This window comes from Acromyrmex echinatior, chromosome 7, assembly GCF_024713525.1.
Source record: "Acromyrmex echinatior isolate Ae372 chromosome 7, ASM2471352v2, whole genome shotgun sequence".
NCBI classification, from domain to species: Eukaryota; Metazoa; Arthropoda; class Insecta; order Hymenoptera; family Formicidae; genus Acromyrmex; species Acromyrmex echinatior.
In genome coordinates, this window is record NC_141858.1 from 7,638,237 (window position 1) to 7,651,861 (window position 13,625).

The window sequence follows — 13,625 nt, forward strand, 5'->3', positions numbered from 1 at the left end:
CAAGTTACAAAATTAAAGAATCAAACAACTATATTTTTTCCAAAGCGATTTCATATATCTTCAGAATTTGCAGTAATATCAAAAATAAAAAGTAAAGTTATAAAAATAAAAAAGTAAAAAATTGAGTCAAAAGTAAAGTTGTATTTTTTTTACAAGAAAAAATAAACAAAAAATTGGAGGTCGAACTCTCCCACTCTCTCCCCCTGGATACCCATGTATCTACAGTGTACTTTTCCAGTATCTATTCCTATTAGCGGACAACGTATTTATCTATTCAGTCGATCAAATAAACGTAAAGAGAACAAACAAGATAATAGCGTAAACTTTGAAGTATAATAGAGGTTACACCGCAATTTCATTAGTTGCAACGGAATGCAAACATATTTGCGTCCGATTGCGCAATTGCGCAATTCACGTGTCAGGAAACACAAACAATGCAAATATTTACAACGCGTTTGAAAAGTTCAGTCACGACAATAGCGCAGCGTGTAAAAATGTCAATTTAATAAAACACGCCAATTGAAATGATCATTAATTCTTTCATCCAATTACTTACTATAAAATTTACAGATCTACGCCGAATGAATTACGTGCCTTGTTAAATTGTTCATTACGCGTGTCGTGCATTGCGGTGTAGTTTTATGTTGAAAACGTTTGATAAGTTTGGCCATGCTAACGTTACAAGAGAGATAAATACAAAATGATGTGGGCTTGCTCAAAACATCGTTACCGAATACAAAAAAAAAGTAGCTGATCTTTTTCAAGTATAGTGATACTTTTTTACGACGCCGACAATAAAAACGAGCCCAAGCTGCGATTAATCAATAAAATCGTAAAATACCAAGTTGCGATACGGCAAATAATCGTGGTGGTGTCGCATACAAATTTTACGCGAGTCGCTTAACTGACGGTTATAAACGAGCGGTTATAAACGAAGCTTTTCAGTTTGGTACTCGGAAAGGTTGATTTACACGATCTTTGTAACACTCGGAAATTAAACTACCAGTTATTAAGAATACAAATACAGCTATCGTTATGGAAATATGTTTGTTATTATCGTATCTGGCAGAGTCGTTGACTCCGCGGTCATCGAAGGCCAAAAAGTGTGTGAGAGTTACGTGATGTATGTGTATTCGCAGTGTTGAGCCTCCGTGGGTTTGCTAAGCTTAAATAACGCTGCAAATCAATCATCCCCACGGCAAATCGATTGGATTACGTGCGATATCTCGAGTTTTATACCAAATTTCACAAGAGAATATCATTTAGAGTATTTAATAGGGATGCATCGGACATCCGGAAAGTATCCGGTATTATTCGGCATTTTTTTTACTATCCAACCGGATAGTCGGATATCATTAATATCCGAGAATATATCCGGTTGAAATTTAATATCATTAAATTGTTGATTTTTTCTTATGCAAATGTTTTAGAAATAAGTATGCATATTCATGTTATAATATCTTATAAATTGTTGCAAAATTATAATCTTTTTCTCTGTGGACTTTTTTTTTAACAGACACTTTCTCGGAATCCGGTTGGATATAAGGAAAATGTCGAGTATCCGACTCGAAAAAAATTGCTTTCTGGGATCGGATATAGAATATCCGATGTTACTCTGTCCGGATATCCGATATCCGGTAATTTTACAATCCGACGCATCCCTAGTTTTTATGTATTTGGAGCAATATTCTTTTTCAGCCATAAAATTTCCACTTTAATTATCTGCATAAAACATTCATGAGTATCAGCATGACATATTATGATGCTGAATTGTGCTGTAAATTTTAATTGAATATTTAAATGCCTATTTTCCACACCGGTTATTTTAATTACAAACTGATTACAAGAACAATAATAACAATGAAAATTGTCATTTAAATTAGATATTACTTAATAATATAATTCTCCAATAGTTGTCAGTTATAATAAACTTCTTTCCAGTCCTAAAAATAATATTGATTGTACTGATAAAAACCGATTAAGTATAAATGTATTGTAATAACGAATCTTAAATTTTCTTAAATCTTTTATCATATTTGTAGAAATCATAATATTATTATTTATATAAACTACATTTAAAAAAGAAGTAAAGTTTAATTTTAAGACATTAAAACATTTTATTCTTGTCTTATTATATATTTCTATCTTGTCATGTTTTATTCTCCTTTTTTTAAACACTTAAAGATGTTTTATTTTACACTTTTTCAATAAACAAAACATTATGTGTTTGAATTTAAAATATTAAAATGTTAAAATTGAAATATTTATTATTATTAAACATTTGTTTTGAAGATTTTTGAAGAAAAGATGTTTCAAATACTTTTTGAATTTTTTACAGTGTATCATTATTAAAAGGCACTTAATCAAAATATATTCAAGTTTTTTCATGGTACGAAAATCCCACATTTCCTCTATTAATTTTCATAATATTTAAGACTAACACATAACATTGTCAATTGTTGTTTAACTTAAAAGGAAAAAAAATTGCAAAATCTGTCAAGCGAGATAAATCGCGCGATTGCGTAATTAAACCGATGAACGCGCACCGTGTGGCCATGGTTCCGACGGGACGAGTTATTAGTCGCGACATTAGTTTACGGCATGAATACGCGGCTTAATTAATTGGCAGCTATTCCCCGGACAGGGTGTAACTACAGATTACCAATTATAGCGACACCCTTCGAAATTTCCAGGAGATGATCGCTTCCCTCTCGGCTTTTCGGTGCGATGTAACATGGCGGGAAGTTGATTCGATAATATTTGCCGCTGCCACGGTTGACAAAGTTACGGAGCTATTCGATACATTCGTTAAACGCTTTTACCAATGTACATTTGTTACGCGCGCGAGTTACGTTAACCGGTTACTTCGGGGGTTACGTTGACTTCGTTACAAGTTTTCGATGCGTTTGTGAAACATTTATAATCGAGCATTAACAATGTTTTCCGCTTTGCAGAAAATTATCGACGTTTCGAAAACTTTATTCTTATCAAGTATCAATGTGCTATTTTATATATCTTTACTTTAGAAAAATGACATTTTCTAAATAAAAGTTGGACTATTATTAATGGAAAAAACAGCTTCACAGATAACAATATTTAAAAATAATTTATATAACAATTCAAACGATTGTAAAATTAATTGCAATAAACGTGTAAACTTAATTTGTTGTAATTGTAGTGCTTACGAAAATCATACAAAACACAAGTTAAAAAAATAAATTCTTTTATCAATATAATTGTAAGTATTGATAAATGGACATATTAAAAAGATATTCATTTATATAGGTATATTTTTTTTTCAATATGTCGTACATTTCTATATAGATATAATTTTATCTAAAATTATAATCCAATAATAAAATTTTTTTACGTATTTTTAAAAAGATATTTACAATCAAAATTTGTGTCGTTGTCCATTTATCATAGGAATAGTTATATCGGAAACATTCGGATAAAAATTCGAATAAAATTTGTGGAACTTCTCGTACAATTTTAAAAAAGTATACATATGCTACGCATGTGTGATCAATTTAATGAAAATATGTTGTAGGTTGATTTAATTTTAGAGAAGAAATTTCACAAAATAATACTAAGATCACGCTTTTGATCTGTAATAATAGATATCGACACGATTAAATTCGTTTAACTTTCCAACGCAAACAATTATATTTCAAACGTAATGCGAATATATGCATGCTTTTCATTTAAGTTCGACATATCCAAATATCATATCTAATCTCTTTATTAAAATTTAAAAATTTGGAAAAAACTTTATGATTTTTTTTTAATTATTATTTAACAATTTTGTAATATAAATAAGATTAAATTCTTTCTTAGCAGTAGCAGTTTCTTTATTACGGTAAATTCCTTAATTTGTTATTATAAATTATGTATATATATATATATATATATATATATATATATAAAATTGTCAGTTCCTTAATTTGTTATTATGAATTATATATATATATATATATAAAATTCATAATAACAAATTAAGGAATTGATAATTTTGGAAAAACAGTTACAATTATTGTCCGTAATGCGCTTCTAGCATTCCACATTCAAAATATAATATAATATAATTATATTATAAGTACTTTGACAGTACTTCTTTTTTACCTTCAGATAGCTGTTACAGTTTTAAAGCATATACTTACCAATTTTCATAGCCTTCGGCAATTTCTCTTGCAAATTGCGTCGTCAAAAGCCACTCTAGCGAGACGCGAGAAATTCGTATGCATAAACTCGCTTAGTAGGCTAAGTGACCTATAGTTGCTACTAAAACAAGGGTTTTCCCTTTGTTCGAGCGAACCGCCTTAAGGTTCGTGCGCACTGAACCAACGAACAAAGGATGAGCAGCAAACGTAATCTCTGTAAGTCTTTCGCATTTCTAAAATTGGAATTTCTTAAAATCTAAACATAATAGTGCCAAACGTTTCTTATTCCGTTATTATATATTTTTCTATTATTCTTTGTAAAACAGAATAAAAGAGAAAAGCTTTTATAATATGCAATATTTATATATAAAGTAGTTGGCCCAGAAATCGTCAAAGTACCAGTAATCGCCAAGTTCACATATTAAAGACGTATTTTAGTGCTTTCTATCGATCGTACGGCTTGCTAATATTTTTATTGATTCGAAGGAAGTATTTACAATGTTGTGTTACATTATGAAATTCGTCAGTATATAAATTCACTATTGATTAAATCGTGCAGCAACCGAGCTTATGCGTGATATCGATCAAATGCTTCATTGTTGAGATTAAAAGACATTGTTTGACATCTCGTGTGATTTTAAAGTATTGGCAACTTGCATGAGATAAAATTGAACTTCGAGTTATAAATCGAGATCGCAGTTTTAAGTACACTATCACAAATTATTGTTTCATACAAATTTCATAGTTTTTTTTACGTAACAAGCACTAGTTCACCGAAGCACGTAATCGTTCGAGTAATCGCCATATATGTCGATTATTGGAACTAGGTGGGCCGAAAAAAATTCTTGTAAATCGAATAATAATGTATTCAAAATCCAAATAAAAAAATTAGATCCATAATTATTATTATTTAGACATTTTAGATAATACGGACCAGTAATTGTCATAGACATAGGCGAGTTAATAAATAGATACGCAAGCAAATAAAGAATGTCGATCACTGGATCATTTCTATGTCGATAACTGATAGATCTAGAACAGAGATCGGCACACTAATAGAGATCGACTACTCGAATAAAAATTAATTTTACACTTCTTTTCTGTTGAAACAGCTATTAATATTTATTGAAAATTTGTAATAATGATACCTAATTCTGAAAAAAATAAAATATATAAAATTATAAAAATATATATTAGGTGTTGGAATTAATTCGTAGCGTTTTTTAATGAAAGAATGTTATTTATTTCACATGAGCATTAAAAAATACATTAATGAAAGTACTTCCCATCACTTGTAAAACACTACGAATTAATTCCAACACCTAATATAATTAATAGATTAAGTATATATCAAGATCTACTGTCCAATCATTTTTCCAACATCTCTTCCGTGCTGTATATACCGCATCCAATGCAGACTTATTTGGCTCGGTTGAGATAAATCCATACAATCAATCAATGCCTATTCGAGCAAACACTAGGTGACAATGTACAAATAATTTATTCAAATAAACGTATCAAATACGCAAACGTTTCGATTCTGATTTGGATCCTTATCAGTACTCCAAAATTATTGACAATATGCAGTCATCCAAAGATAGTAATGTAATAAGATGTCATCATACTTCCTGATATAATGATCATCGCAATGTTATAAAGCTTTTCATACATCGAACCTCAAGACTCTTCGTCTTGACATATTATTAGCTGTTGATATTTTGTTACATTACTATAGAAATCAAAGCCTTAAACGCTAGATTTTAATGTTTGTATGATTCTTGTGTGAATTTATATACTACGTTTGTAGTCCCCAGAAGCTTCGATAGTCTAAAGATTTAAGACGCTTGCACGGAATGCAAGAGATCTGGATTCCCAGCTGAGATAATATTTTTCACAATAAAAAATTATTATTTACAGTTAATATGTCATTCAACATTATTAAGGTCGTTTCGAAGATACGAATAAGCACCAAAAATTTGTTAAATTGCTAGTTTAATTGGTAATTTAACTCGTGATATTACTGCGTTAATAGAGTTAATAGAGTTAGTTAATAGAGTTAGAATTTCAAGACCGAAAAATCATTTCAGCGCACGTTTTTGGGGACATATATAGTATTTAAATTCACACAAAAATCATATAAGCATTAAGAACCAGCTAGACCGTTTAAGGCTTTGATTTCTATAGTTTGTGTTATCACACATACTATAGATATACGGTCCTATAATATATTATATTATATTGTTAACATTACTATCTTTGGATGATTGCATATTGTCAACAATTTTGGAGCATTAATAAGGATCCAAATCAGAATCGAAACGTTTGCGTATTTGATATGTTTATTTAAATAAATTATTTGAACAATGTCATCCAGTGTTTGCTCAAATAATCATTGATTGATTGTATGAAAATATATATATTATATATATTTTATATTATATATATATATATATATATATATATATATATATTAATTTATGTGTCTAAATCATTTCATCGTTCGTATATGCGATAGTTAAACATGTATGACGATTTGTGGGACATGCCCATGATGATTATTGGGCAAACTGTTATGGTATGGCGGTATAGCGATAATTCGTACATTTGCGCCTTCTAATTTTTACGAAAGATTTTATCAACAACGACAATAGATATAAGAATTTTAGAGTGACATTATTATTCATCACAAAAAATTGATTTAAAATAACTTAAAATAACAGTCACTCATTTTTCAATCTGAAAAATAATAATTAAAATATAAATTAAATATATTATAATTTAAATATAAATTTGCAAAGTCAAGTGTTTTGGTTAACGTGACAATTATTGGACCAACTACCTTATATGTATATATTATCATTTTTATAAATGCACAAAAATCTTTAATTTTGCGAATTCAGAAATCCAATTTTATTCAAATGTAATTATCTATCATAATCCTTACTGTTGTTTTATTTATTTAAATTAATATTCCGTTTTTAATATAATATAATAAATATATAATAAATACAATAAATATAATAAATATATTTGTTGATGCTTTAATAAAATTTTGGAAACTGGAAGAATTTATTAGAAAATTAGTAATTTAGTAATTTGACCATATAAAAAATTTATAAAAAATTATAATACATACATGCATATATACATATGGAGATAATAAATAATTGATACAATTAACAAATTACAAATGAGCCTTTAAGAATCGGCGCTGTAATAATTATACGTTTATTTTGATTGATCTAAAACAATCCTGTATAAATAATACAGAGCAAAAAATGCTCGTATATTTTCTTGAAAATTAACACAATGTCATAGCTTATTTCGAGCTATAATTAAATTAACTTTAAATTAATATAATATTAACAAACGTATATTAACAAACGTTTCGGCTTACAAAGCCTTCTTCAGTGCTACAACGCAGAGATACAATCTTAAATTAACAAATAAAGAATAACGGATACAATGAAAATTAAAAAACTATCAATGGTGAAGTGTCGTAATATTAAAAAATATAAAAGAATATAAAAAAATATTAAAAAATTCGAACGTCAATAAGTATCTCACCAGATAAAAATAAGCTAGGAACATTTGAATACTTCAGTCAACAGTAAATAAATTATGTCCATCGATAAAATACATTTGCCAAATTCTTCGGTAGAGAATTCAGTTTGTCACAGACTTGTATCAAACGATTTGAGAATTCTTTATTCTCAAATCGTTTGATGAGGATTAGAAGTTAGCCGAAAGGTTTGACAAATATATTATTTATAGAGGATTGTTTTAAATCAATCGAAATAAACGCGTAATTATTACAGCGCCGATTCCTAAAGGCCCATTTTTAATTTGTTAATTGTTTTAATATAAGGAATCTTATTTTATCGTAAGTATGTAAATAATTGATATTTTATTATATTCGCATAATTAAAATTAATATATAAAAAGAAAGAAAAAGAAAAAAAGAAGAAAGAGAAAGATTTGAAATTTTAGTTTTATGTTAAATCAGTTCTACTTTTCGTTCCAAATTTTTTGGCTGTGCTTGCAATTTAAAATTCAGTTCCCCGATTTTTATTTTTTCCTACACATTTCTACTGTCTGCTAGCAAACACTGTCTAAAGTAGTAAATCTATCAGTCAGTCTTTTTATCGATCGATCATATATGGAACTGCAGTGTCACTCTCAATTCATTTTCTTTTTTCTTACAAAAGTTCTCTCTTTTCTCTAATCTGGCTGAGTTTTATTCTGTACCAAGGATTCTAATCTACTTTTTCCAATTGTCAAAATTCGATCGCTGAAACTTACTTGCTCAATTCTCAACCGAATTTTTTCTCTATTGTCTCCACCCCCTCCCTCTCTCTCTCTCCTTTCCTTCCCTCCTCTCCCTCCCTCCTTCCTTTTTGTATTAAATTTTTACATATTTGTGTTATTTTTTAACATATTTATCTTTTATTAAATAAACACAAAAATTTGAGTAAACCGTTCGGGACAAGTAAAATGTTAATTGATACAAATTTCCCAACAGTGTTTATAAATTTTTTAATTTACATCATTTAAATGTACACTTTTCTCTTTCATAATAACTCCGTATACATATTTCAACTCTTAAAAAAATTTGTTTCTGTAATCTACGATTTATCTTTATATAAATTTTATTATAATATCTAATATATATATATATATATATATATATATATATATATATATTAGGTGTTGGAATTAATTCGTAGCGTTTTTTAATGAAAGAATGTTATTTATTTCACATGAGCATTAAAAAATACATTAATGAAAGTACTTCCCATCACTTGTAAAACGCTACGAATTAATTCCAACACTTAATATATATATATATTATACATAAAATATATAATTTGTGTGTTTCCCTTTCTTCTTTACAATTTTTACCACAAAATATTTCCTCATTTTGTACAAACGCTGTAATCTCTTACTCGTCCATTTTCGAATAATTATTAATCTACAGATTCTATAGCACGATGCTGCGCTGAAGTTAACCGACAGAAACGAGATAAAGTCCCGTTTGATGAAAGACCAGAGGATAATGAAGCGAACCTCTGCGAGAGATCCGAAACAAAAGAAACTGAAAGTAAAGATGGCTTCGATCATAATTAATTGTTCGGTAGGACGATGTAAAACGAGCGATTATCACGGTGTCTGGTTTCACGTGCCATGTCTTTCAAACGATTATTTCCACTTCTCCTACCTCTCTTCTTGTGCTCTCGTGCTGCTGATTACTGGAAACCGGTGTACCAGGCTGTTTATCACCGAAATACAAATTAGATTTCTGTCTGCGCGGAATAGAGATGACTGTCGAAGTAATTCGGATTTACTAAAACGTCGCGGAAATAAAGCGATATTCTTACTGTACGATAGGCAAACGGGATGAAGAAATAGGATCGTTTCAAAGCATCCGATCGTCCAAAGGATTCGGAAAAGAAAATTGCCTCCTTTTTTTATCTCATTTCAGAATGATATCATACGCGAAAGATCTTTATAGAACTCCGCTGTAGCAAGTCTGCGGAAGAATGGAATTAGGTGGACGATTTGCGTCAAGAGATTTCCAGTTTCGCGGTATTTCTATGTAAAATTCTTGTGCTTGCACGATTTTATCGTCTTTTGCGTAATCTTTAATATTTCAAATGGATAAAAAATTATGCAGAAATAAAATTTACATTAATTAACATTAATATGGATAATGATATAATATAAAGTTATTAAGATTTTACTTGGAATTATTGTGCTGTAACAAGAAAAGAATATTTAATAAAATTTACTTTAATATAATAAACATTAATAAATTTCTCTAAATAATATTTCTAAAAAATATTTCTGAAATAAAATATATTTGTACGCGTTTACTCGTAATAAATCGTTTAAAATATTGCATGTTTATCCGATTATTCTACAGAAAAGTAGAGAAAAAGTACGTAATAAGTAGGTAATAAGTAGGTTAAGCAAGGATAGTTTCAGTAAGTAGTTGACTACTCATAAAGAAAGTATAATAAGTTAAAAAGCTGAAGGGGTGAATTATAATTATAAGTAACTTTGCAAAGAGAATCGTTAATTCCACACGATCAACCAGCCCAAATTCAATTAATTTCACGTAACAGCAACTTCAGAAATGAGTCTCGCGTCTATTGTCATTTCCGAAGAGAGTCCCACAAATTTCATTCTTGAAACTATGTTATCTACCGGCTGAGAAATTAGTTGAATGTGAAAATTAGATCTCTCAGTTGAAAACCAACATTTGCTGAATAATCAACGATTGAAGACTCCTGTTCTCAGGAGTATTTTGCCAAAACAATAGGATTTATTTTCATTTCAAGTCATACTTATTTATCTCTTCCGCCACAGATTATTCTTATAACTATGCCGGCACAATCTAATTTTCGCGGATTACGTTTTCATATTTTTCTTTTTTCAATTCAATCGAACAACTCACCAATAATATACTGCTTTGCTGTCTGTCTTGATATGGATTTACAGTTACAGTATGGACACTTACCTGTAAAAAAACAAGAAAAAATATCATTATTAACCAGAATAAAAAATTCAGTTAATAATTTGAACGATACAAAAGCTAAATATAATTGTTAACATTATGCATTAAATATAATTTTTTGTTAAACATTTTGTTTAACGTATTTCATAGAACTAAATCAAATATCAAATAAAACTTTTTTACACTCGAGAGATAAAATGCAAACTTTTCGTTAACGCAAATGCCGTTATATATTGATATAGAATAGAAGAAAAGAATTTATTTAACATTGATTAAACGCATTCAATATTAAGATAATTAAGAGAAATGAACAAATATTATCCATATGTATGAACATGAAACACTTTTTCCCAGATTCATCTAAAATATTAAACAACCCTTATCTCATTATTGATATATCAGTTATTCCGTTCTTCCTCTATCAATCCGACTGTCTCATTAAAATCAGGTGAATGTGGCGATCCAATCATCTCGACCGATTGCTACGAAGGCGCTTCCAGGCGTTCTAGCTCGCGAGCCACGGGGACGTTGTGGCTGTTGCGGTGAACCAATTCGTCGGGAAGATCCATATTCGAGAGAAGCGGTCGCGACTCGCACACCTGCCGCTCTCATCTCCTCCTCAGATGCACTGAATAGAATTCGCAGAGATGGTTTTGCATTTGCGCATCGCGATCTCCTCTCCCATACCCTCGTCACCCCTTTGCGACGCGAAACCGTGAAACGTCCTCGAACGTCGATGGGGATATCGGCTTTCTGCGCTTCGCTACGTATTTTCTCGAAATGAACTCCTGAAACGTGACCGGCGCTAATAACACGAGGTGTTATTTCTCGATGAAAATTCAGCTTCGAATTAGCAAACACAAAAATAAGTAAAACATTTCATAAGGCCACTTTATCAGAGATGATCTTCTGTTATTAATTAATTTATAATAACAGTCATAATATTAAATTTCCATTCTCACAAATCATCATTTATTTATAAATGTTTCGATCAACTTGAAATTAACTTTTTCTCGATAAACATCGAAAAATTAATTAATTAATTAATTTTCGCATTATACACAATTAAAGGATTTTACTTGAATTATATTGGAAAAAAGCAAACAATAAAATTTCGTTTAGTTTCAAATAAAGTTTGAAGAGAAATTATTTACACGAAAATTATTTAATATACTTGTAAAAATGATAATTTTGCTTGTTTATTAAATTAAATTCAAGTTGACTAGATTCCGTAAAAATATGTAATGTCGCATTATCATAGCAATACACGAGAATCGAAAACGATGTTTTCATTGTCTCCATTTAAAATAAATGGGATCGGCAGGAGGCAGACAGTAAAAATAACACCGAACGTGTATGTACACTGTGCACCCCTGACATAACGAAACTTTGACAGCGACGCATGCTGCATACTGAGATATTCTCTTCAGGGAAAAGGATCCTAGGAGGGTATTTGTCTACCTGCGTCTGACGCTGAGGCAAATTGAGATATCGATTTGCAATTTGGCACGTGGTTCCGATCATCCGGGAATACCGCCCGCGGCCAACCGTGCAACCAATCGCGACTGATTGGTTCCTGATCTCCTGATTTGGCGACGTGTAGCAGGGTTATTCTTCATTGCTCTATCCTTCTTACCTGAATCTCTCGGTTCTTTTGGTCAGTCCGTATAAAAAACGCGGTGTTACTACATCAAAGTTTCGTAATTAATCTCTGAGTATGCGTGATTCTCCTACGTTATAATAATGGGTTAACAGGTTCACATAAATATTAGCCTCTAATTACACTCACAACATTTGATAACACAAAAAGGATGGTTTGCTGAAATATCTAAAAAAATTTAACTAGATCTAAAAATAATTTTGTTGAGGTATCAAACTAATTATATAAGGCGCTCAAAATGATGCTAAAATGTCAAAACTTTTTTCAGCATTGCTTGAGATCTTTACGTATCTAATCATCTTGATAGTCCAACAAAATTATTTTCAAATCTATAATCTAGCTAAATTTTTTTGTATACACTTTAGTCAAATCGTCTTTTTCATAAACTAATACATACATGATAAATATACATTTTTGTGTCTGTTCTACATAAATTGACGTTTATAATTTCCCAATTTAAGCGAGTAGAAATAATTGTGTGTTAACGCATCAAAGAGGTACATTCTATGTGGAAACGTACATAATTGCACTAAACATGATTCAATTGCGAGCATCTCTCCTTCTCTCCCACTAAATTTTTTCTATTTGTATTTGCTTTTCTAAGTGCTCTTTCTAGAAAGCCGGAAATTAATTAAATCTATGTCAGGCACTAACGAAGAATACGACAAGATGTATCGTCGTAGTCAGTAAGGACTCCTGACGTACGTTCTACTAATTATTGCGTTTTGGCGAAACGAGCCTCGCGTGATGAACGAGCCCCGCAATTGTCGTCCGGTGCCTCCGTTTCTGTTTTCTGGTTTAATTGCGGCTACGTCAACGACAGATATAAATCAGGCCTTAATCACTGCAGGGAATCGCAGGCACCGCGCGCGCTTTATGGCGCGACGGTGTGAGGTACGTGATTACATAAATGTCTGGGAATTTTTTTTTAAATAACAATTGCAGCAGCAGCCGATGCCATTAACTTTGCAAAAGCCTCAGCTATAATGCGATGATCACAGCGTGTTCCGAGACTTTACGAGACTTTTTCTAAGCGCGCGATTTTTTGTTAGCACGGCATCATCTGTACTTGCGTTAAATTAAAGCTCATCGATCTTCGAATTTTATGCAACTTTCACGACATTTTCCGGTTGTTATTTACTTTATATATTTTATGCGACAATTTATTTCTCCGCTCGTCTCTTGTTTCAATTATATCTTAATCTTCTCAATTATAGACAATAGAATTCAAATTGATTCACAGAGTGGTTTCAAACTGTGACAATTCAAAGTGTGGTTTACTACGCCT

At 30.5% G+C, this 13,625-nt stretch overlaps 1 protein-coding gene across 11 annotated transcripts in view; it reads right to left on the reverse strand.

The window, feature by feature from the left end:
• LOC105153659 (A-type potassium channel modulatory protein DPP6) overlaps nt 1-13,625 on the reverse strand; it is a 635,032-nt gene that overhangs the window by 447,452 nt on the left and 173,955 nt on the right. For 6 of the 11 annotated variants that reach the window (XM_087408058.1, XM_087408062.1, XM_087408063.1 and 3 more), the window contains one exon: nt 10,618-10,680. The exons of the other annotated variants lie outside the window; for them this stretch is intronic. In XM_087408058.1, coding sequence (XP_087264184.1) covers nt 10,618-10,680 — 63 coding nt within the window. The remainder of the gene's footprint in view (nt 1-10,617; nt 10,681-13,625) is intronic. 11 annotated transcript variants of the gene reach the window in all.